This window comes from Neoarthrinium moseri (assembly GCF_022829205.1).
Source record: "Neoarthrinium moseri strain CBS 164.80 chromosome Unknown scaffold94_Wmoseri_CBS_16480, whole genome shotgun sequence".
NCBI classification, from domain to species: Eukaryota; Fungi; Ascomycota; class Sordariomycetes; order Amphisphaeriales; family Apiosporaceae; genus Neoarthrinium; species Neoarthrinium moseri.
This window is the reverse complement of record NW_026055208.1, coordinates 40,174-62,277: the sequence shown is the minus strand read 5'-3', so window position 1 is coordinate 62,277 and position 22,104 is coordinate 40,174. Positions and strand designations below refer to the sequence as shown.

The following is a 22,104-nucleotide window of genomic DNA, read 5'->3' as shown; positions in this document are numbered from 1 at the left end:
AAAAAAAAAAAAAAAAAAAAAAAAGCCCTTCCGGAAAGTGTCTGGCGCGAGGTGCATGCTGCCTGGCCGGCTCACCATTGGACCTGGCTTTGCGCTCCCACCCTGGACAAACCTAGGTACCCCGTAAAAACTCATGTATTACGTGCGTGACGCCTGCGCATGCATCTCCATACTCGCTCCATGTTTGCCCAATTGCGGCCTGAGGAATACTTTGGCGCCGTAGGCAGGCTAGGTAAAGAGTCGATAAAATCGATACCATGCTCTTCAGATGCATGGATGCATACACTATGTGGTAAGACAGCTCCTCGATCAGGCATCTGGGTACAAATGCTTCGCGCTGCTGCAGCCCGTTGCTGCCAGAGAAACTCCCGTCGGTCCTGTCTTGAGAAAAGCTTGGAACCCCCAGGCAGGCCCAGGTGCCCAGGCACACAGTCTCCGAGGCTCTGACAACCTCAACCAGGGCGGCGCTAAAGCTGCATGCAATATGCAACACGTCAACGGCCAGCCCACGGGAACCATCCATCGTCTCGGGTTTTTCTGCCGGCGGCCGGTAAACACCACTAGTGACAGTGACAGTGAAGCAGCAAGTTTGGCCAAAGCAAAAGCAGATGGTATTCGGGTGGATCTTTGCCCCCTCATAGTGGTATATTCTCAGAAACAGACAAGAGAAAATATTCATGCCCTGTCCAGTCGCGCAGATTCCATGCCAGACACAAGTGACGCCGTGACCTCCAACCAAATCAAATGAAACAAACGAACCCCCACCTCACAACATGGACCTGAAATCGTCTTTTGTGAGTTGAGGCTTCACTGCCAGATCCCTAAAGTAACATGCCATCCGTAGCATGAAAAAAATGATAGAAGGGCCGGTTTATGAGTGCGTGTGGGTATAAGGAATTCCAAGTCGGGAAAAGGCAAACATGCTCCAGCCGCGGCCGACTCATCGTCATGACGAGCCCGGCTCCTCTTTCGACTGATTGGGGTGCAACCCGTTGCTCTGCGCCAGCTGCTTCCACACGTCCAGTTCCCGGTAGAGTCTCTCGCATTCGGCTTTGAGCTTGTCGTTGGACGAGCTGAGCTCCTGAATGGCCTGCTCCGTCAGGAGTTTCTCGAGCGTCCACTTTTCAATGTTCTGGGCTTCGTTCTGCTTGAGCTGGGTGATAAATGAGACGGCCCGCTGCAGAATAGAGCCCTTGTTCTTCTCCGAACCGGGCACGATCTTGGCCAGCTCATTGATGCCTTCATTGATAGTTTCCCTTCGCCTCCGCTCGACTAAAGGTCAAATGTCAGCGTTTGTCTCGTCTCCAGTGCCGAGAATGTACTCACCCTCCTTGTGGTTGTCTTTTCGTTGCTTGTGCCACTCCTCCGAGCCAACAGCGGGCTTTGGGACATTCGGGCTTGCATTTTGGCCGTCATAAGGTGGCTGGGAGGATCTAATACCGTTCTGCGACGGCGGCTGGGGTCCTTGCCCAGCGCCCGAGCCCGCCGCATCGGGCAGTCCATCTGCTGACATCATGTCGTTGGCGCCAAACGACTGGTGTTCCTCACTGGCGACCTGGGCGGCAAAGGTCTCCTCCGTCGTCGGTGGCACGTGAAGAGTGGGATACATGGAACCCAGGGCGGCTGCCGCTGTACTTGAGGCATGCGCGGGATCAACAGGGTCATGATGATCTGCTGCAGCCTGTTGCAGGGCGGTGAAATCTGCAGCATTCACATTGGCAGCGGCAGCGGCTTGAGCGGCCTCGACGGCGCTCTCAACGTACGCCGCAGAGTCGGCATCGGGATGGCCAGACATGGTTGCCGCAGGGGCGCCCCGTTTGGCACGCCGTGGCTCTGCGGGTGAGGATTCAGGAGCCCCCCGTTTCCGTTTCTGAGTAGGACTCAGGGGCGGCGGAGCGCTGTAATCGCTCTGCTCTTGTGTGACTGCCTCGGCCATGGCTGTCAGGTAGGCGCGATCAGGAGGAGCGTTGAGCTGCTCGAGGGCGGCCTCGGTCTGAGAGTAACCGGCAGCCTCCATCATGGCTTAGCATGCGAGGGTCTCAGTCTAGTGACGACACCTACAGCAGGCCCTGTACGGCACAAAATTGCCGGGACTCTACCGTGCTGCAAGAAGTGCTGGAACTGTCAGTGTACTGATACACGGAAATCGGGTCCTGTTCATCGCTGCTGCGCCCAGAGAAAATCGGGATCAAAATGCATGAGAGAGCTGACTTGCGAGAGTCGCTAGTTTCGCAAGGCAGTGAGTGTAGCACAGGTCTGTTGGGCGGTATCAAAGCGTGGGATGTCAGACGTTCTCAAGCCTGCCGGGGGTGCGGCGCGGAGACCTTGGCCGGCGCAGGGCGCCAATTGGCCCAGGTTTGGGAAACGAGTGAAGTCTGTTCAGCAGCAGGATCAAGCAGCAAGTCCAGGCGGGGCCGTCGTAGCAATGCCATCAACGGCCCAGGTGCTGTTGTGATGAATCCGTACCGCTCATGATGGTAGCCTGCAGCATGCTGGACTTGGACAGGGGCATTGTGACGACGTGCAGCTTGCATCTGAGATGCCTGGGGCGATGCTGCGACGCTGCGACGCCGACGATGCGTGAATGGGACTTGGAAGGCAAAATCGTGACGGGTGCATCGTGCAGTGCTGGCAGATTGCAAGCGACGGAAGGTCGACGAGGGCAATCAACAGGGCCGAGAAAGAAAACCGACGAGAACAATCATCGTAGAACTTACATCCGTGACTTGCGCCAAAGCCAACGCCCCCAGGGAACCGCGCGCGCTCTCTCTGGGTCCGTGGTCCGCAAAACGTGACCTGAGACCACGTGAACGATCAGGAGCTCGCAGGTCGCGATATAGTAAATCCACCAGGCTCGGCGCCAGGAAGCGGCTTTTCAAAACGCCCAAAAACGGCGGATCAGGATGACGATGGATTCGAGGCTCTGCTCGTTTGGGTCTTTATGAATTCCGCTGTATACGGGGGGTCTGACGGGGTCGTCCCAGGGGATGGGCAAGATGAGAGTTGGACGGGAAGATGCGAGGTCACGGGGTGCGTGCCAGATGACTTGATGGGGGAGCACAGACCAGACCAGACAGAAGGAGAGAGGTGGTGGGTGTGATGAGTCTCAGTGCAGGTGGGATGGGCTCTTGGAGCCTTGGGTGGCTGGATGGCTGGCTGGCTGGCTGGCTGGATGGCTGGCTCGCTGGCGGGCCCGCGGGAAGGGGGGTCCGCCCTCCTTTTCTGCGCCACCGGTCTTCCTGCCTCGCCGCATTCCCTCTCCCGAGGCCCTTTCCCACTCGGCACGAAAAGAGGACGAGGCTCTGCGGGATCCGGATTATGGCTTTTGCGACCCCTTGCTGCAGCCTGGCGCAATCACTTGACTGCCATCGAGCTGCAGCACCATAGCATAGACCAGAAGCCATTCCCCGCTAAGCATGAGCACGATACATATTCGCAGTTAAGCTATCCACGTTGGACCTGATGATGTACCCAGGTCGTGATACAACCTAGTATGCAATTCACCAAGTTAGAAAGACGAACACAAGCTTGTTTTACTCGATACAGCCACGGTACGAGAAATTAATCTCTCACTATAACGCGGCTCGGTTCTTGACTTATCTCCGTGCTATGGCCGAAATTCTTTCTTTGATTGGAGCCCGCTGGCTAACTGGAAAAACTGTACGCCAAGCCGGCCAATCACATACATGATATGTAGCCCAATTCCCCGCCGAATCCTCAAGCAAACCCTTGATAACTCAGTTGGCAGAGTGTCGGACTGTAAATGTTACAAGCTATCCGCAAGTCGCCGGTTCAAATCCGGCTCGAGGGACGTAATTTTTATGCCTACTTTAGATGTTAATCTCTTCTTCCCAAACATTTACTTTTTGCGCTTCATTCGCACATGGTTTTGATGTCCGAATAACCAGGTGACCTTGCTTGATGAAATAGCGCGCTGTCACGAAAGACTTTCCCAGCATTCATCGGTAACCACCAGACGACGTCCAGATCTTTCCGTCTGTCTCTCAGACTGCCACCCTCTTCACTGATGAAGCGGCCAAGTCCCTGTCTCCAGCAGAATTTGCACAGCTATTGGTCTTTCTCCGACAACCCCGAGGCTCCCGTGACGAACCGAAAGAGTATTTGCAGAAGACGCTTTCGCAGAGGATAAACGCATTCTGCGATGGCGAGATCAAGATATCCGGAGAGCCCAGAGACAGGCTTTCTGGTCCTGGGGGGCCCGAGGACGCCTATTTGGGGTTAGTCTTGCACCTCCGGACAGAGGAGGGTGTACTCGGCGACTTTTGGAACCCTCAGTCTGTGACAATCGATCTCTTAGCACAGAAAGGCATCAACCAAGAAAATGCATTCGGCTTTGACTGGCATTGGCGTGCTGAAGAGCCACTGGCGATAACGATCAGAACGGTTTTCTTGAGTCCGTTCTCGATGTCGGTATTCCCGAACCAGCCGATGACCGACCAACAGAAGATGCAGATCATACTCTACCTCTACGCGGAGAGGTTGAGAGTGTTTCGACTGAAAGCCAGGATACGTTCCATGGAAAAGAAGTCTCTGTTTCCCCATCTGGGTATATAAAGCTACCCGCCCCGGCCGAACACTGGGGGTTGAAATTGCGCCTTTCGCCCAAGGATTCTGATCGAGTCTTGAAACTCGGCGGTAAAGCGATCCTTATGTTTTCTAGAATGGAAATCCGACTTCAAGTCCATGATAAAATCGTGTACACGAGACCTATAGAACGTCTTCTATCATCCAATACCGCCGGCGCCCTATGACTTCTTCAGATCAACCACGAGCTGCGGCTTATTGAAGAGTCGCAAGGCCGAGCGCTATCGGCAACCCAACAAGTCATGCAACCGGTCCGTCCCATGTTTCACAGGAGCCAATTCAAAAATGGGGAACTGTACAGAAAGCTATATGAAGGGAGTTTATTCCCATGCAACGAAGTCAAGGGTCACATTCCGTGGTCTGCAGCTAATAGTACCCCCCGAAAGCTGATTCCAAGTCTGTGTTCATCAAATGCGAGCTTGCTAGCCCCGGTTCCCAACATGCCAATAAATGTGGAACTAAGCTGCTTGACGAAGATTCTGCACAGTGCCTTGCTATTGAAATGAGATACACCTCTACTGTCGATCACGAGGCGAAGCAGCTATGGGTGCATCTCGGAGGTGATGTAAATGCCCGCAAACTCAACTCGTTGACAGACTTTCTGGATGGCCAGAGTGATAGTTGGACCGAACAACAGCCCCGTCGATGGCTAGGAAAGTCTGCACTTAAGGGAAGGGCCAGGGGTCCATGGATATGATCAATTATGGTCAGGCGGTATGTTGGAGCATAAACATACCATCCAAATAAGGATGGCTGTGGTCAAGTCGGTCCATTGAGCAGGCGTGCAATGCGGGACTAAGGGTATCGAAATAGAGGAGCGGGCAGCCCAAGTATTGTACAGCTGGGGGGCGATAGTGTTCAACGTTCTACGGGGACAGCTGCGTTTGCGATTCCCAACACTTTGATCACTGTGTCCCATAGAGGACAGGAGAGAGCTGTCAGTGGCGAGGCGATCTCAAGTAGCACAAAGGAATAGCCGGCATGGCTACCGCAACTTTACCTCCATGAGGATGTTAGGCGCAACGGAAGTTGTTCACAGTGCTGAGAGAGTAAATCAGACTTCAGTCCGACTAAACGATTCGGGGCTGGCTGATGTAATGGCAACGGGCAGTGCAGAGAGATGCACGACTAATGTCACTCATGTCTTTAGGATAATTAATAGGAAAGCCGGCAAGCCTGGAGTATTCCCCGTTTGACTGATAGTGATTACTAATCTCAAAACAATTCTGTAACTTCTAGCACTGGCGCATTTACTGGAGCAAGGCGGTCCGCAACTAATGTTCCGAAAGCGTTTTCTCATCCACATAGATGCGCTTAAGGGTCAAAGGCAATTTGGAGCCGCACTTGGTTGGCCTCGTGAACTTGCTTCCATTAGTTTTGTGCAAATATCAACAGGTGCTTACTTAGATAATGCCATCGGTGAGCTGTCACAAAATCCTAGATGCTTTCACGGGAGAAAGAAAAGTCCGTACTAGTGAACCCTCTACCACAATCCAGAGCAGGTAGTTTCTAATCGGTTTTAACGCCACTATGGAGTGCCTTCAAATTGATATATAGTAGTAAGGAAATATTAATCACTAGTCTTTGATAGAATCGATGAAGGAACATTATTAGGTCCTTCTTCCTAAGTTGCACCGTTGCTACCTCTTCCTATATAGACCAGCGACTGCGAATCAGGTTGAAGTAAGCCATACGCTTTCTTGCTCTCAGTGTGTTGATGATGAGCTGGATGTGTCATCCTGGCCCAGGCGAACATATCCACCCTGGTTATCCTTATACAAAACACTACTCCTTACCCACTTTCACCATGATTCAAAGGATCTCGGTCACGTTTCCGTAGAGCCTTTAGGCAAGCTTGCATTTCAAACATTCTTCCAACCCCTTTCGGGAGTCAGGCAGGCAGTATAACCTTTGGCTCGGCTCCCCATTCTTATTTCAAGACCTCTCATAAATCCACGGCCGATCCACACTCATGCGTCTTCCTAGAGTTTTGACCACTAGTTTCTGTAGACGCATTATCCGCCGAGCCGCCCTGTATAGTCGGAGTACAAGGTCATGGAAGTTTGTGACCGCGCGCTCGTGAGTCCTTCTTCGTACAAATGGAATCTCCATAAGCTCCTTCCCACTATTTCTCGAGTCCTCATGGTTCCTCCAAGTTACGTGGTCTCTCCTCTGTTGCCATTGAGCCACTGAAGGCCTCGACAGCTCTCTCGGCATCTCCATGAACCCTGTACATATGTTTGTTCTCCAGACAATCTCGTCGCCTGAACACGTCCTTTGTTCCTACGACCCAAATCCGATTTTTACTTTAACGTTTGATTTCTTGCTCGCAGATACCACTGGCCTCATGGCATAGCTGCCCGATCTGAGACTCAAGGAATCTTTGCGATATCTCTATCCGATTACTCGCCTTTTGAATTTTCTTTCTTCGATTTCCCCACGCTTTCGGGTACTTTCCATATTTTGCGCCTTCCTAATGCCCCAGTGATAGGGGAGTCCTGAGAGCTTTGTAGCTTGCCAAGCTAGGTTTCGAGGCTTCACCCAACGAAGCTCTATGCTGGCGCAAATACTCTACCACACCTCCTAGAACACCAACTCGGCGAGACGGCGATGGATCTATTGGAATTCCGCAACAGATGTGCTGGGCTACACGCAACCGTAGAGCACGTGCGCCAACATGATCCTGTAAGCATCCTCCCCACCGTGAGTGGCAAGCGCACATCTAATAAAACTTTCAGCACGTATTGAGCACACTGAGAGGCCTCAGATTCCATGTCTGGAGGGACTGTCTCACGAAACTCGATGTACTGCAGCGAGAGTCCCACGCCCTCCTGCAGGTGGCATCTGGCGTCCAAGGTTCAGAAACATACACGGACACACTCGCGCTCGACATGGGTCGCATAGAGCTCTTCATCAGTTTGACAAGAACCGCCATCTACGAGCTGTACAGAAGTTATGGGACTGTCATGCCTTTCAAGAGTCCTCTTAAACCGCTCCCTTTCGAGATGGAAGACATGTACAACCGGGAGGCCATTGAGCACAATGTCCCTTTTGAAGAGTGCGATGTGCTTTTCGACGAACTCATCAACCCCGATCCGGTCAATAATACCCAGCGCCTGGAGCATAACTCTCAGATTGGTGGTGATCATCGCAAGGGGATTATTCTTCGCGTACCTCCCCAGACTTGGGGTGAAAAGTCAACTTCAACATTGGAAGAGCATGCCCTGGCACAACCCAACCAGCATCAGGGAAACCAGGCCCCCGAAACCCCTTCGCTGAGCTATCTTGGAATGACGCCGCCGACACCAGCGCCTGCCATTTCAACACCGCGACAGCAGCCAGCGCCAACCATAGGCAACAAGCGCAAGCAGGCTGAGCTCGAAATCTCATCCTCGGACGTAGAGAGCCAACCAACCAAGATCAGGCGAGGAACCGAAGAGGGGACTGCTACGGCGCAGGGGGTATCTCACGACATCAGTGCCACATCTACGATTTTGAACTCGCCGGCTCAGTGGTTGGACAAGAAAGACACGGACGATGCCACTCAAGTCTCCAACCAGCCCAGAGAATCCCCACCGGCTCATTCTAGAGCAGAATGGCGTGGGCCACACACGTCCCCGAAGCTTGCCACACCTCCTCTGGTACAGCAACGTTTGGCCGCGGTGAAGGGGGCAGCTTCCCAGGCCCCGTCGTGGTACACCTGGCCTCTGGCACACATCCCAGCGCCCAATCTATATTCGGGCCGCCCAGTTCAGCAGACAATCCCACACAGCGGGCTACAACGTGGTGGCTTCATATCTGCGCCGCTCGGAGACGATGGTTCATCACCGACACCCAAAGCAAGCAACATGCTCGGTCCTGCCAGCCAGCGAGTACCAGGTAGCATTCCGCCCTGGCGGCGCCACTGCCTGAGGGTTCCCTGGCACCAAGCAGGAAGTGCCACCCAGAAAAGCCGCGACGTTGTTCCGCCCTGGCGCCGCCGAGCTCCTCCCCAGACAGCAGCCCAACCTGTCGGCCAACAAATACCAGGCCGCACTCCACCCTGGCGCCTTGCTACTCACCAGGCGGGGATACACGGCCACTATGGCCCTGTGAGTGCGCAAGTGCTCGATAACATGCCGTGCTTGCACCCCACTGCCCAGAGACAAGTGTGCGGTCTACATGTACGGTCCGGGGAGCGCTCGGGCGCACCGAGCCCAGAACAGCCACCCGCCTCTATGATGCTGCCGTGCCAGGCCGGAACTCGGAAGAAGCAGCAGCAGTTGCTGAGGCGCGGCGACATGGCTACGGGGTTCCCTGCGCTGCCACAGCGACGTATCACGCAGTACTTCCAGCTATCCAGGAACCAAGCCAGCAACGTGGAACAGGGGAAGCACGCCGGCTTTCAGTCACAACCAGACCCGGCTCACTCTCAGGGCCTGGGCAAGAGTCAAGCTCAACTCACGCCGGCACCGCAGGGCATGAGACACCCACTGCCGCAGCGGCCGTCTGTTGTCCAGCCTCCGCACTATTATTACACGCAGCAGCAGAGATAGGAGACCGGCATCCCGCATCTCGACGATAGGCCCTTTTTGCTGCTAACTGCTGGACCAAAAGCATGGCGATTTTCCGTTTGTCGAACCAGCATCGTCCGTAGGGTGAGAAAGGGGGAAGACGGAATAGGAGACAGCAGCAATCCCGTAGTGCCGGCCTCTCCTGCAGTAATTCAGTCTCATATATCATGGTGCCACAGTTCAGACTAGCAGGGGCGGATTAGACAGCGATGAGATGACCATAATCTCACGGATAAAGAGGAAATTTTTTTTTCCGTATTTCATGGCTGACGTCGCGGGCCTGATCTTCTTGCGTTATGAATGGGCTGGAGACTCGAAACCGTACTAAGAGACGTGCTCAAATAACGTGCTCCAAGTCGTTGCTTTTCACCCCAACGAGCGAGACTAAGGGAAAGGACGTCTGGGGAGAACATACACAATATATGTAGAACACCAATCGGGATGGTGTTTCGGACCTGACGGTTCGCCCGAAAGCGACCCCTTTTCTCCCGCTTTACCGAGATCCAGGGGTTCAGATCTTGTAATACGGAAACTTGCGCACCAAGAACTCGTGAGCTCCGATCGGCCTATCCTGATCATTCATGAGAGCACGAACCCAGGTGTGAACGTGGTACGATTGAGACTAAAAGAAACGCATCTGCCAAGTCGTCTACGCCAGAGTACGCCGAGCCCTTCATTCCTTGCCTTGCCAACAGGGATCGATACATGGAGTGAAACCCAAACAACCGTGAGACCCCAACGCCAATCATGCAATGCTATGCCTTTCCTCCTGCGGCACCTAAGACGGCCGTAACGTAGAATATCCATATCCATGTATGCGCACCAGGGAGCCTACAAAGTGTTGACCAAGCCTGCCAAAGCCGCGCGTTTCCGAGACCAAGAATGAGTTGCAAAAAAGACTCCGAGTCGCAAAAAAGTGACAAGAGTGAGATGGTGTGGCCATAGCCAGCTCCTCTTCACCCTACTCCTGCATCACGTAATGTAGACCTTCTTCAAGCGCTCCTCGGAGAAGACCTCGCCGGTGCGGAGGTCCTTGACCTGGCCGTCGAGCAGGCCGGCCTTGCGGGCGTAGTCGTCGAGGCGCTCGCGGCCGTAGGCGCGGCCGTTGGGCAGCAGCACCAGGTCGTGCTCGACGTGGCTGGTGGTGTGGTGGGCGTAGGGGACGGAGCGGGCGAGGTCGTTGAGCTCGCGGCTGCAGACGGGGCAGACGCTGGCCAGGCTGGCGACGTTGGCGCGGCCCTCGGCCGACTGGCGGTGGGCGCCCTCGGCGCTGTGGCAGGCGGGCGTCTTGAGCGCCGACAGCCCCGACGTCAGCGCCAGGTGCAGCAGCGGGATCGACGGCAGCGACAGCAGCCGGTTGTGCGTCGCCACGAACAGCTCCGCCAGCGCCTCCCACCGCTGCGGCGCGTACAGCGCCGCGTACGCCGGGTACGAGGCCGCCCGGTGCGGCGGCACCGCCAGCAGCCCGCACGCCTGCCGCACCTCGGCCGCGTGCGTCTCGCGGTACGGGTGCAGGAACCGCTGGGCGTGCTTGATGGCCTCGCTCAGCTTGGCGGGCGTGTACGGGCGCACGAGCTCGATGTACTGCTGGTAGCGGAGCATGAATTCGAGGTTGCTCTGGCAGGTTTGTCAGTCGCCTTTTCCGGCTCATTGTAATCCACCATGTAGACGTTACTGGCAGGGAGGCTAAGGCATCTTGGGTGCAGAGATACCACGGATAGAAAAACTCACATCCATCTTCCTCAACTCCTTCTTCGTGTCGCCAGCCGTGCACCAAGCCAGGGCCTCGGTGACACTGCCGTTCCGCAGGCTGTCCCTGATCTGTGCCATCTGCTCGAACGTCTTGACGTCGACGAGGTCCTCGATGCCGCGCTCGCGGGCCAGGGACTGGGCGCTGTCGCCGTAGCCCTGGCGCAGCATGTAGTCGACGAGCATGCGGTCGAGGCGGGTGCGGCTCCAGACCTCGTACTTGACGTCGTCGGTGGTGTGCATGGCGTAGATCTCGGCGAGGTGGCGGACGCGGGCCGTCTCGTGGCGGTAGAGGCGCTGCTCCTCGTCGGCGCTGGCGGCCAGCTTGCGCTTGACGCCGCGCATGCGGGCGATGATGGCGTCGAGCGACTTGAGCACGTCCTCGGTCGGCGGCGGCTCGTTGTTGACGGCCCGCGTCGCCGTCTCCTTCAGCGTCTCGACCACATTCTTCTTGTCCTTCTCGAGCTCGAAGTGCGCCGACCGGAAGTTCTTGCGCAGGAGTTCGAGCGGGATACGCAGTAGGGGATGGTCCTGTTGGAGAGAGGAACAAGGAGTGTCAGCGAGGTCGGGCGTCGTTGCAAGATGGTAGCTGGATGGGGGATCGGGGACGGGCACGTGGGTGTCCTTAGAGCTCCAGAGCGTTGGGATCCGTTGGGGAACGTCGTCAGTGCAGAGTACGTACCAGGAGCAGATGGTTTTCTCGATTCGTCTTGTCGAAATCCGCCATTATGAGCAGCTTGTGAAGGGTTTCATGCGTGTTGGCAGACAGCTCGGTTGCTGAGAGGCCGTTGGCATGGCCAGCTGGGGAGTGGTGGACTGACGTCGCTGGAGCTCGGCAGCTCGGGGCCCAGGTGGACCCGTGGGGTAAAGTGGGACCTCCGGGCACGGTCCCCGGAAGCCGCTAGGGGGACGCGGGTCGCGGGTCGCGGGTCGCCCGGGGTGTAACGCCGGCTTGCAGCAGGCGGACAAAGACAAGACGCGGCAGTTCTGAATCTTGTGACACCTTTGGGTCTGAATCACTGAGAGTATGACGAATTGCGCCACCGAGACAGCTGTCTAGACTGTCTAGAGCTAAGACTCGGCACACGGGAGTCGGTGCAAGGATCGACGTGTAGTCCTGCGCAGTCTGGTTTCTTCAACGTGCACAACTACAATATCACACGTCATGGCATGTCAATCCAGGGCAGCGCCCATTGTAAGCGGAAAGAATCTCAGCCGTATATTCGCCGACCACCAACCCCCTTTGGTGGTACTGATTCCTTAATACTACATACCCGACAATACAACCAACCGACCACTCCTGGGGAAAAAACGCTTTGCAAAGAGGATAAAGCCTATCCTTCCATCCAAACCAATTCCTTTTTACCCAGCCGGAGCCCTGTCACCTCCCTCCCTGGAAAAAGTGACCCAGGACGCCCCCGCCTCCGCCAGGGGTCATGGGCGCCACCGAGATGCCGTTGCCATTCGTGTTATGCGACTGCGCGGCGGCAGGGGTCGTCACCAGCCCGACGCTCGAGATATTAGGAGTGCTAGGCCCATTCGCCTTGCCGTTCGGGCCCGTGCCCGTCGCCGGCATGTTCTCCTTGTCGTTGAAGCTGCCGGCGTTCATGCTTGCGATGTAGCTGGCAGTCATGCTGCCGCCGACGGCCAGGCCCCAGGTCTTGCCAATGTGCTCGTCGGGGATGTTGCCGTTGAAGATCTTCTCGCGCAGCTGGAAGAAGATCTTGCCCGTCAACAGACTGTCCGAACCGGCCTGGTGGGCGGCGCCGACGCGCTTCACCTTGAAGGATTCGGCCAGCGCCTCGAGCCCGGACTTCTGCTCGAACTTCTGCAGTATCTCGTGCGCCGAGGGGTCGCTGGGCTGCAGGTGGCCCATTCCCACGAGCTTGATGGCATACTTCAAGAGGTGCTTAACGTCGTAAGTCGTAGGGAACCAGATCTTCATGAGGTAGTCGAATCTGGCGCCATCGTTGGGAAGCTCGGTGTTCATCAGGCATCTGGTAAAGTACCCAAAGTCGTATCCGCCGTGGAAGGATAGCCATTTGACGTCCTCGAAACTGACCAGGCCCGACGTCGTCATCAGGGCGGCAAAGGCGTTGGGCTCGATGCCGTCCACCCTGAGCTTCTCAAAGTCTATGCCGGCCTGCTGCAGCGATTGTATCGAGCTCTCGTTGGCCATGTCCTCCTTGATGTCGAAGTGGAAGTTGAACTGCCACGCGTACGGTATCGAGCCGTGGGCGGCCAGGTACTTCCTGACGGTCGGGCTGAGTTCGCTGGCGTCGGACTGGCCCGGGCGGGCGGGCGGCGTCTCGCCCTTCTCGTTGAACAGGGCTATGCCGACTTGGATGATCTTTAGCATGTCTACATTCACGCGCAACGTCTGGTAGTGGTAGTCGCTCTTATCGATAAAATTACCCATCGGTCGGCCTACTATGCCAGGAAACTCGGTATCCTGTGGGCGCGGCGTGTTAGCCATGAAGATCTTGTTCCCTTGGGGCCCTCGGGGGTGGGTGATTGTCACGTCGGCGGAGGGGCGTCTCACCATGGACACGTATGGGTAATCGTCCACCAGCTCCCGGAGGATGGCCATCTCTTCGGTGAGGTTGTGCCGCCACACGTCGCGTATGCGGCCCTTAGCCGCGCCGCTGGGCCGGGTGGTATGCTCGCCGCCGAGGCCGTGAGACTGTTGGTGGGGATGTTGCTGCTGCTGTAGGGTGGCGCCGTGGGCGAAGCCCATGCGCGCGGCATGGCTGGCCAGGCCCGTCTGATCGGCGGCGCCGGCCAGGTTGCCAACGCCGAAGCCCGCGCCCGTGTTCATGGCGGCTCCCAGGGCGCCCAGGCCGTTGGCGGCGCCGAAGGGGCTCATCTGGTAGCCCTGGGAGGCCAGGGAGGGCGGCTGGTGGGAGGCGGCATGGGACTGGGAGGGGTGGGAGGGGAACTGGTGCTGGTATGGCGAGATGGCAGGAGGCCCCGACTGGAACCTATTGGTGGCTGGAGGCATGGTGTTGCTGTTATCTCATGTATCTCATGTATCTCATGTACGTGTACGCTGCTCCGATTTTATCCTGCTTGTATGTACCAGACGGGAGAGAATCCTGGGATCGGTCGGCATGGGGAAGCGCCGGAGCGTCTTCTCGCGAGGGGGGTGGGAGCGCTGTATGCCTGCTTCGATCGTCGGTGTGCGAGGCCAGGTGGTTCTTGGACTGGTTCGTGGTCGATCGAGCCCGCCCCGGTTCAGGCCAAAGCTCGGGCGTCACTGGAACAGGGTATCGCGACGGGGGAACGGGGGCACGGGGGAAGAGGCCGCAATCGATCGGGTGTCGAGTGGCTCGGCCCGGGTCGTAGACAATGCTCGTGCTTGGTGATGATGGGTGAGGATTCAGAGTAAGCCTGTGTCTGGTCGCCGGGGTGCTGGTTTGCCTGGGTGATGGTGTAGCGGTTGCGGTGGGCTCGTCCTGGTCCTGAGATGGAAGAGATGGCTTTCGCGGTTGGACGGGATTGGATAGCATGGAGGTGGCTGGCCCGAGCGCATGCTCGCAGCCAGACAGCCTTCTGATGGGCGGCGGCTCTGGGCGCTGATGGCGTACACAGGCCTAAGGTTGGGGGGTCCGAGTCATGGGGGGAGCTGCTGCATGGCTGCATGGGCACCCACCCCTCCCACACTCCCACTAGAACCACCTAAGGGCCTGCTCACCTACAGGCCTAGGTAGCACCTAACTACAGGCGGCATACAGCACCAGCCTGCACTGCTAACCTAAGGTACTAACTTCGATGGACTTCAACCTGCACCCGGAGGCGCGGGGAAACTCTTGACCCGGAAACCTCAATTGATGCATGCCCCGGCACGCTGCATTGGAACTGCCCCCCCAGAAACTCCAGACAGCTGCTTAACGGGACGACCTGCCTCACGCCAATCAGCATCGCACCATTTCCCAGTCGGACAGCAACTGCTTGTGCCGACGGCCAACACCAAAACACCTCACAATGTATCCCACAAGGTACGCGCCACCCCACGCCCGCGCCCGCACCCGGGGGAAAGCTCGGAGCTCCCCTTGACATTCAATTGAAGCCCGTGGCTGACGCAACGCACAGGTTACTACGAGCGCAACACGGCGGCAAGCCCAGCATCACCGGCTTCGACGTCCGGAAGTACGCCGCCTCGGCCGGCCAGCCCAGATACGACCCGTGGGAGCGAGCGTGAGTGCCATCCTCCCCTACCCCCGGTCTTTCATTGCAGAGACACGATACACCCCGTCGCCAGCTCCCCGGACTAACACATACGCAGTGAGGCATGGAGATACCAGGGCCTCTTCTCGAGATTCAACCGCTTCCGGGGCGCCTTCCCCGGCCTGGGCATCGCCACCGTCGCCTTCGCCGCCTACTGCGGGTATGAGTACATGTTCCTCCAGGACGACCACCACCACGGCGAGGAGCACCACTAGACGGGGTGGAGAGGGAATCGATGGGTAGAGGAGGGGAAGGACGTCGAGATCCAGCGGCTTGTCCTCAAGCAAGCGCCGGAGATCCCTAGACGGTGATTCGGGACGAGCGGTTCGTGGGACACTGTACATATATCCGAGAGACGAGAGCAGTCGATTGTGGCCATGCCGCGCGGATCCGGTCCGAAATAAGACAGCATCAGCGACTAGAACGGAGGGTCCACGGCTATTCGTGCCATGCAAGAAATGCTTCATTTGTTTCTAGATCAATTGCCGCATTTTTGAGACGTGACCATCCTCTACTACATTCGTCACCTAGGATTGCTGAGCATCTATATGCATCATGCCATGCACATCCCACCCAATGACAGGACTTCGCAAGTGGTTCTTATTCGAGAGCCAAAGCGGCATGCGAGTGAGCAATAGCTGACTCTGTTAGTCCACTGTTACGGTATAATTCACTTATCATATCCTCTTAATCGTAGCTGCGGCCCGTTTGGTGACGAACATCGACAGGCGGTACTTGGCTGTGGGCTGGGCTGACTCTGGAATCACACCCGTGGCAATGCGTCAGAATGCGTCATCATCGGCTTTGCGTCAAGAAGAAAGCAACCTGGAGAAAATGCCCAAGTTATATGTACACTAACCAAGCTCCTGGAATCTTTGGTCGCACAATCAAGTATTGCTCATCAGAACACCTTCTACTCCGGCCCAACAAGTCGCTGGACGTAGTCATGCTGACCGCGGTCCATATAGGCAGTGTATCAAATCACATCTCACAAGGACAGTGTTCCGCAAAGCCAACCTCAACTCTGAACATCGAAGTAATAAGGAGAAAAAAATGGATTTGGATATCTCAGCAAATGCAACCTGTCCGTCTATGCCGTCCGGTAAACCCCCTGATATGATGACACAACACGTGCCCTTGATCTATGTATCAATCTAATGCAAAAAATCACCTCCCTTCCTTCCACTCACAGTCCCACGCCGTTGGCGAGGTCCAGCGCGCCGTCCACGGCGACCTCGAGCTCGGCCACCCTGTGCTTCAGGCCCCTGTTCTCGTCGCGCAGCAGGCCGACCGTGTCCCAGGCGACGCTGGCGTCCTGGCCCTGGCAGTTGCTGCAGCCGTCCGGGGGCGGCGCCGGCCCGGCCTCGCCCTGCTCGCGGGCCGCGTCGCCCGAGATGTTCTTCATCAATTTCTGCAGCGTCGTCATCTCGCGGGCCGACTTGGTCCTGGTCGTCGGCGGCGGCGGGCCGAGCGAGGGACCGCCGCCCTTGCCGTGGTAGGTCGAGGAAGACGACGACGACGAGGGCGGCAGGTCGAAGTGGCTCTCGGTGGCGCTGGTCATGATGGTCGGGGACCGGCTGCGCGAGAAGACGCTCTCGCTCTCGACGCTGTCCATGTCCGTGTCGAAGCTGGTCTCGGACTTGTCGGTGCCGCCCGACTTGCGCCACTTCTTGCGCTCCTCCTCGTCGACGCCCAGGTCCTCCGTCACCATGGAGCCCTCGCCGAGGATCTTCTCGCGGGCCACCCGTTCCTCGTGGCGGGCCTTCCTCTCGGCGTTCAGCTCGGCCATGAGTCGTTTCATGGACTGCTGCTGCTCGTCGGCTTTCCGGGCCATGTGCTCCAGCTGCATCTTCAGGTTATCGACCCTGAGCTTTGTCTCTTCTGCCTCCTCCTTCTCGGCGGCGCGCTCCGCCTGCAACTCTTGCAGAGTCACGGTCTGCTGGCGGTAGGCGTGCTGCATTCTGGACAGGAGGCCATGGGCGTTGGCTTGTAGGTTCTTGTAGGCGGCTGGAGAGAATGTCTCGTGGCCCCCGAAAGCCTCCGGGGGGTGCAAGGCAACGTCGATGTTCAAGTCCAATAGTTCATCATCGATCTGGGGACTGTTTGGTGATGGGTTGGTCGTCAGGCGTGTCTTGAGGGCCGATACCGAGGATGCAAAGAAGCCCAGCCCGGAAGGTGCCGCAGACGCCGTACTCTTGGGCGTCGTGTTCACGGATGAGGGTATCCCGCGCCTCGACTTCGGTGTGATATCAGGCGACGGGGCGTTCTCGGTGGGCGGCGTCGAGGCGCCACTCCACCATCCGGCCAATCTCGACGGAGAAGCCTCCGGTCTTCGCCCGACCCGTCCGTCGCCGGTGAAGGGCATGTCCGACTGGTTCCTCGAGTGGCCTCGCACAGGTGATCCGGCGCGGGTGCTGATGCGCAGTGGGGATAACGAGGGAGCCGTCTGCTGCCTCCGGTGTTGGTGGTACAGAGGGGCCGACCGATCATCTGAAGAGACCGACGAACGTGACTGAGGTCTGCGCGAATAGGCCGATTGTTCCTGCTCCGAGGGGTCCAAGGTCAAGATTGTTTCCTGCGAGTCGTCATATCTCCCGGGATTGCCGCCCGCGCCATAATAGGATGTGTCGATGTCTGGTCCGACCCCTAGAGGTGAGGGGCGTGGACTCGAAGGCGTACCCCTTAGCATGGCAGATATTACCCGATTCGGGTGGAATCAGCAAAGCAATGGGACGAGAAGTTGGGGAGGAGCTTCAACGGTGCTCCGGGAATCCGCGTCAGTAGGCTCTGGTAGGGATCTGGGATCCGCTTAGTCCAAGGATGCCAAATTAGTCGTTGTTTGAGGTTTCAACCTTCGTGGAATAAAAAAGCGGCACCCCGGCTCGGGTTTATAGGATTGGTGATTGGGAAGCTGTCCCTGTCGCTGGCCGAAAAGGCGTTGGAGTACTATGTACTCGTAGATAACTGTGCGGTGTTCGCAATACTGCCCGTCTCCCAAGAAACAAAACACAACAAAGAAAGCCACAGCTTCTGGACGACGGCGGATAGTTCGATAGCCTGCTTGCTAGCTCATGCGCATGTTTTGCGTGGAACAGCAGGTCGACCACACAACAAGGCAACGGGGCAAGGTTTTTCGTCCCTACGATCCCACTGGAGCAGAGGATTTTATACAAGCTTGTGCTGAAGGTGACAGTCGAGGACCCTTGCCCGCAGCGTGCAGCTCGTCGAGGCGGGGGGGACCACCCTACGGGTGCTTGTGATGTTGACTTGGGCTTGGTCCGAGATATGGAAAGCTGCAGGCTGTTGCCGGGGTGGGCGGGATGCTACTTTGGGGGAACGCCGCCGGGACGAGCCTCTGCACCGTAGATCAGGTCGGGAACGTGTGATGTCGAGAGAGGTCCAGGAAAGCAGAGAAGAGAGAGCCCAGCCTGTCAGTGCCCAAGACGTCGGTTTAAATCCAAGCCCAGCACGAGAGATTCCGGTTTGCAGGCCGCTGGAGGTATGATGCACCGTCGCTACCATACAAAAACAAGGACGAAAACAAAGCGAATGGTTGGGGTTTCTCCAGCGGCCATCATGGCGCCGCGCGCTGCCAACCCACCAACCCACCAACCCACCCCGTGGGCCCGCCGCCATTTAGGGTGGAACTCCGCAGCCAGGCGAGCCAGGTTCCTGCAAATGGCTGTTGGCTGGCTGCGGGTGGCCCGAGGCTGTGTGACGACGACCGATGACAGTTCTCTGCGCGCAGCCATCGACCTGGCCATTGGTCGCAGGGCCACCTACAGGGCCACTGGCAGGGCCCAGAACAGAATGCAAAGGTCCACTACATCCACCATCGTGCAAGGGTCTCCGGGGGTTCAATGGGTACACACGTGGACCGCCCAGCTGGTCCAGGTCATCTTCCTGATGAAGCGTGGGAACGTAGGTCAATTTGTGCATGAAGAATCACGACTCGTGTTATATATATATATATATATCTTCTCCGAGGTCATAAGTGAGGGTTTATGTTGGTCTTCGTCTCCTCTACCAAGCCGGAGGAAAGCAAGTACTCAGCAAGCCCACCTAGGTACCCAGGTAAGTAGGTACCATTTGAGGGACAGCTGGATTGGCACTTGCTGGCGAGACAAAGCCGTTTGCTGCATCCTCTATCCGAGTCTGAGGGTCTGAGGCGGTCTAGAAAGAGACCAAGTGCAGCAATTCCGAGCTTGCTTGGGGAAGTGAAGTTATCAATGCTTTTGGGTAACTTGATTGGTAGACGGCATCACAGGCGACTTCTACTACGGCAGACAGTAGCAGAAAAGGATGCAAGCTGTCAAATTTCGGCTCCGGCAAAAACTGATATAGCACAAATTATAGCATAGATTCTCTGCTAGAATATAATGCACTACAGACATTCCGAGAACGCAAGTTAGCTTCGTCAAGCTACGGTGCAGGTGACAACCACCGCGATCGACATAGTCTCCACTTTTGCAGAGTGCAGCTGACTCTCTTGAACGAAACTCAAAAAATGCAGCAACAGCTGTGCTGGATTATTCAACGTGCGCACCCAGTCTAAGGCACAGCGACTCAGGGCACTTATATCCGCCGGAAATGCTGCACAACACATCACCAATGGGGAGACTATAGCCATTTTTTTCAGCCCTTTCTATGAGCATATATGTCATAAGCCGTTTTAAGAGGAAAATCTTTTCAAGCACTCTTAGTGTAGCGGTTATCATTTAACACTTCCAATGTTGAGACTCGGGTTCGACTCCCGAAGGGTGCAGACGTGATTTTCTTTTGCTTCTTATTATCATGTCAAACCCATTATGACCGGCAAAAGATGGTTTTTTGTTTTCCTCCCTCCCTCGCTAGTTCTCTCGTCGTAGGCTGGGTGTGAACTTGCCAAGTGGGGGAAAGGCTATACTGAATACAGAGTATACCTACGACACTACATTATCTTTCATGCATTCTGAGTGTGCCGTTTCACTGACCAGACACATGTACTCCATGGGCGGCGCAGATACCGCGTTGCTTCTTCGTGGCTTGGTCAACTCGACATGCGCAAGTTTCTAGCAGTTAAAGGGGAAGTACCGACATCTATATGCCTCTTAAATTAGACCGTCAACGTCAATGAGAATTATACGAGACTTGAGCCAACTTGGTGATCTATGAAGGAGAGATATAGTTAAGAGCCCCGGCCGTGAATTCTGCTCTTCATTCCGAGATATATTTCGAAGATGTTTATTCACCCAATTTCTAGCCAAGACCGACAATTGTCACCCAAGTTTATACGTGCAGAAACCGGAGTCTGTGCACCCCAACATTTTCATACGTCACGGCTTGGGGAGCAAAGCAAGACCTCGATATACTTGCGAGTGTGTAGGATGCTTGATTTCCTGGTTTTCACTATCTACAGCCATTCGACGGGCCAATCTGAGCGTGAAACATGCCAATCATCGCAGTTTCTCCGGGGGCCGGGGCCACCACACGACGCCGCGGCGTCTCTAAATCATTGGGAAATCTTCCAAGCATAACCTAGCCACTCCCCTCGCCGTCCAAGCAACAGAACACCACAAGAGTCTAGTAGAAGCTCTCCACCATGGTGTCCTTCATGTTGCCCGAGATGTTGCCCGGCGCCGCGCCCTCGCCCAGTCTGAACACGCTCTCGATGACGCTGAGCTCCGTCGCCGTGGTGTCCAGTCCCGTGACGGCCATCCAGTCGTTCACCACCATGCCGGCACCGACCACATTACTTCCGCGGTTGACGCTGCCGGCCACGAGGGGCACCTGCAGTAAGCTGCTGAGCTCGTCCTGGTCCTGGATGCTGGTCTTGGGGTGGACCAGGCCGCCCTGGTTGCTGAGGGACATGTACGAGCCGACGAGGACGTTGTCGGCGATGGTCTGCCGGAAGACCTCGACGCCCAGGACGTCGGCGATGATCTCCTCCGTCTCCCGCTCCAGGTCCGGATGTATCAGGGCGATGTGGTCGTTTGTGACGATGACGTTGCCCAGCGCGGACAGGCGCTCCTCGATGCGCTGTATCCTAATCTCGTCGGGGAGGGAATTCCGCAGGTGCTGCAGCTCCTGGTCTGTGGTGGAAGTGGGGACGAGAAGGCCTTTGCGGTTTCTGCGAGCCTGGGTTAGAAGACCGAGGAACGGTGAGGGCCGACAGTGGCTTACCCTGCTGTTAACCGGCCGATGATGCGCGTGCCTGCAATGGTCGTGCGGCAGATGGGAATGACATCTTGCAGCTCTGCTTCGAAAACACTGCCAGGTCAAAAGTCAGCCTCGTGGGCCACACACGTTTTGCGACGGGACTCTGCGCATGCGCGCGCAAGGCGCCGCCTGAGCTTGCGAGGGGAAGCGTACCTGTAGAAGTTCTCGCTGGCGCCGACGGCCGTCAAGGCGTATGAGTTTGTGAGTGTCGAGAAGACACCGACCCTGCGGAAGAGGTGAGGTCAGTATCGCGGTGCGCCTCGGACATATAAAGCTTCAGGGTCCAAGGGACGTCTGTGACGGGCATGACATGGCATGGTGGGGCTTACTCGTTGGAGTTCTCGAACTGGGCTCGCACCGCCATGGCTTGGGTCTGCTGGGTATCGAGGGTTTGCGGTGGTAGGAGAATGGTGGTGGTAGAGTCGAAAAGGAGGATGCAATCGAGGTTTGTCTCCTCGGGGTATCAGGCCTGTGAGAGTGTGTGTACTTTTTTTTTTCTTGAGCTGTCTAGCAGAGAGCAGGAATTGAGGTCTAGATAAAGTGGGAGTCGTGTGTGGTGGGGCTGTCGACTTTTCGCTTTGTAACTTTGCAGGTCCTCTGGTCCTCTGGTCCTCGTAGGCTTATCCACGTCCAGCGCCGCAGCTGGACGTACCTGCAGAATTTCTCAGCCGCCGCCGGATGATGACTCAAAATCGACCAGCATCGCCACAGGCCAGCATGGGGTGACTCTTCTGCTTTCATGAACCATCCGGACGTGCAGCCACTGGCAAGG

At 56.6% G+C, this 22,104-nt stretch overlaps 8 protein-coding genes across 8 annotated transcripts; 2 read left to right on the top strand and 6 right to left on the bottom strand.

Moving 5' to 3' along the window:
- Nucleotides 1–946: 946 nt before the first annotated feature.
- Nucleotides 947–2,017, bottom strand: JN550_012773 (uncharacterized protein; the record flags this gene model as incomplete). The annotated part of the gene is made up of 2 exons (XM_049311286.1): nucleotides 947–1,272; nucleotides 1,327–2,017. The coding sequence occupies 2 exons, from the start codon at nucleotides 2,015–2,017 to the stop codon at nucleotides 947–949; spliced, it is 1,017 nt and encodes a 338-aa protein (XP_049165255.1).
- Nucleotides 2,018–7,215: 5,198 nt separating this feature from the next.
- Nucleotides 7,216–9,140, top strand: JN550_012772 (uncharacterized protein; the record flags this gene model as incomplete). Its single annotated transcript, XM_049311285.1, has 2 exons — nucleotides 7,216–7,290; nucleotides 7,344–9,140. 2 exons carry the CDS (start codon nucleotides 7,216–7,218, stop codon nucleotides 9,138–9,140), a joined length of 1,872 nt encoding a protein of 623 aa, XP_049165254.1.
- A 990-nt stretch (nucleotides 9,141–10,130) lies between these two features.
- JN550_012771 (uncharacterized protein) lies at nucleotides 10,131–11,634 on the bottom strand (the record flags this gene model as incomplete). The annotated part of the gene is made up of 3 exons (XM_049311283.1): nucleotides 10,131–10,775; nucleotides 10,890–11,531; nucleotides 11,590–11,634. 3 exons carry the CDS (start codon nucleotides 11,632–11,634, stop codon nucleotides 10,131–10,133), a joined length of 1,332 nt encoding a protein of 443 aa, XP_049165253.1.
- Nucleotides 11,635–12,288: 654 nt separating this feature from the next.
- On the bottom strand, nucleotides 12,289–13,908 carry JN550_012770 (uncharacterized protein; the record flags this gene model as incomplete). The annotated part of the gene is made up of 1 exon (XM_049311282.1): nucleotides 12,289–13,908. The coding sequence occupies one exon, from the start codon at nucleotides 13,906–13,908 to the stop codon at nucleotides 12,289–12,291; it is 1,620 nt and encodes a 539-aa protein (XP_049165252.1).
- Nucleotides 13,909–13,918: 10 nt separating this feature from the next.
- On the bottom strand, nucleotides 13,919–14,416 carry JN550_012769 (uncharacterized protein; the record flags this gene model as incomplete). The annotated part of the gene is made up of 1 exon (XM_049311281.1): nucleotides 13,919–14,416. The coding sequence occupies one exon, from the start codon at nucleotides 14,414–14,416 to the stop codon at nucleotides 13,919–13,921; it is 498 nt and encodes a 165-aa protein (XP_049165251.1).
- A 21-nt stretch (nucleotides 14,417–14,437) lies between these two features.
- JN550_012768 (uncharacterized protein) lies at nucleotides 14,438–15,349 on the top strand (the record flags this gene model as incomplete). Its single annotated transcript, XM_049311280.1, has 3 exons — nucleotides 14,438–14,505; nucleotides 15,000–15,104; nucleotides 15,193–15,349. The coding sequence occupies 3 exons, from the start codon at nucleotides 14,438–14,440 to the stop codon at nucleotides 15,347–15,349; spliced, it is 330 nt and encodes a 109-aa protein (XP_049165250.1).
- A 971-nt stretch (nucleotides 15,350–16,320) lies between these two features.
- On the bottom strand, nucleotides 16,321–17,823 carry JN550_012767 (uncharacterized protein; the record flags this gene model as incomplete). Its single annotated transcript, XM_049311279.1, has 1 exon — nucleotides 16,321–17,823. The coding sequence occupies one exon, from the start codon at nucleotides 17,821–17,823 to the stop codon at nucleotides 16,321–16,323; it is 1,503 nt and encodes a 500-aa protein (XP_049165249.1).
- Nucleotides 17,824–20,696: 2,873 nt separating this feature from the next.
- JN550_012766 (uncharacterized protein) lies at nucleotides 20,697–21,696 on the bottom strand (the record flags this gene model as incomplete). The annotated part of the gene is made up of 4 exons (XM_049311278.1): nucleotides 20,697–21,243; nucleotides 21,297–21,383; nucleotides 21,486–21,557; nucleotides 21,662–21,696. 4 exons carry the CDS (start codon nucleotides 21,694–21,696, stop codon nucleotides 20,697–20,699), a joined length of 741 nt encoding a protein of 246 aa, XP_049165248.1.
- Between the last annotated feature and the right edge of the window lie 408 nt (nucleotides 21,697–22,104).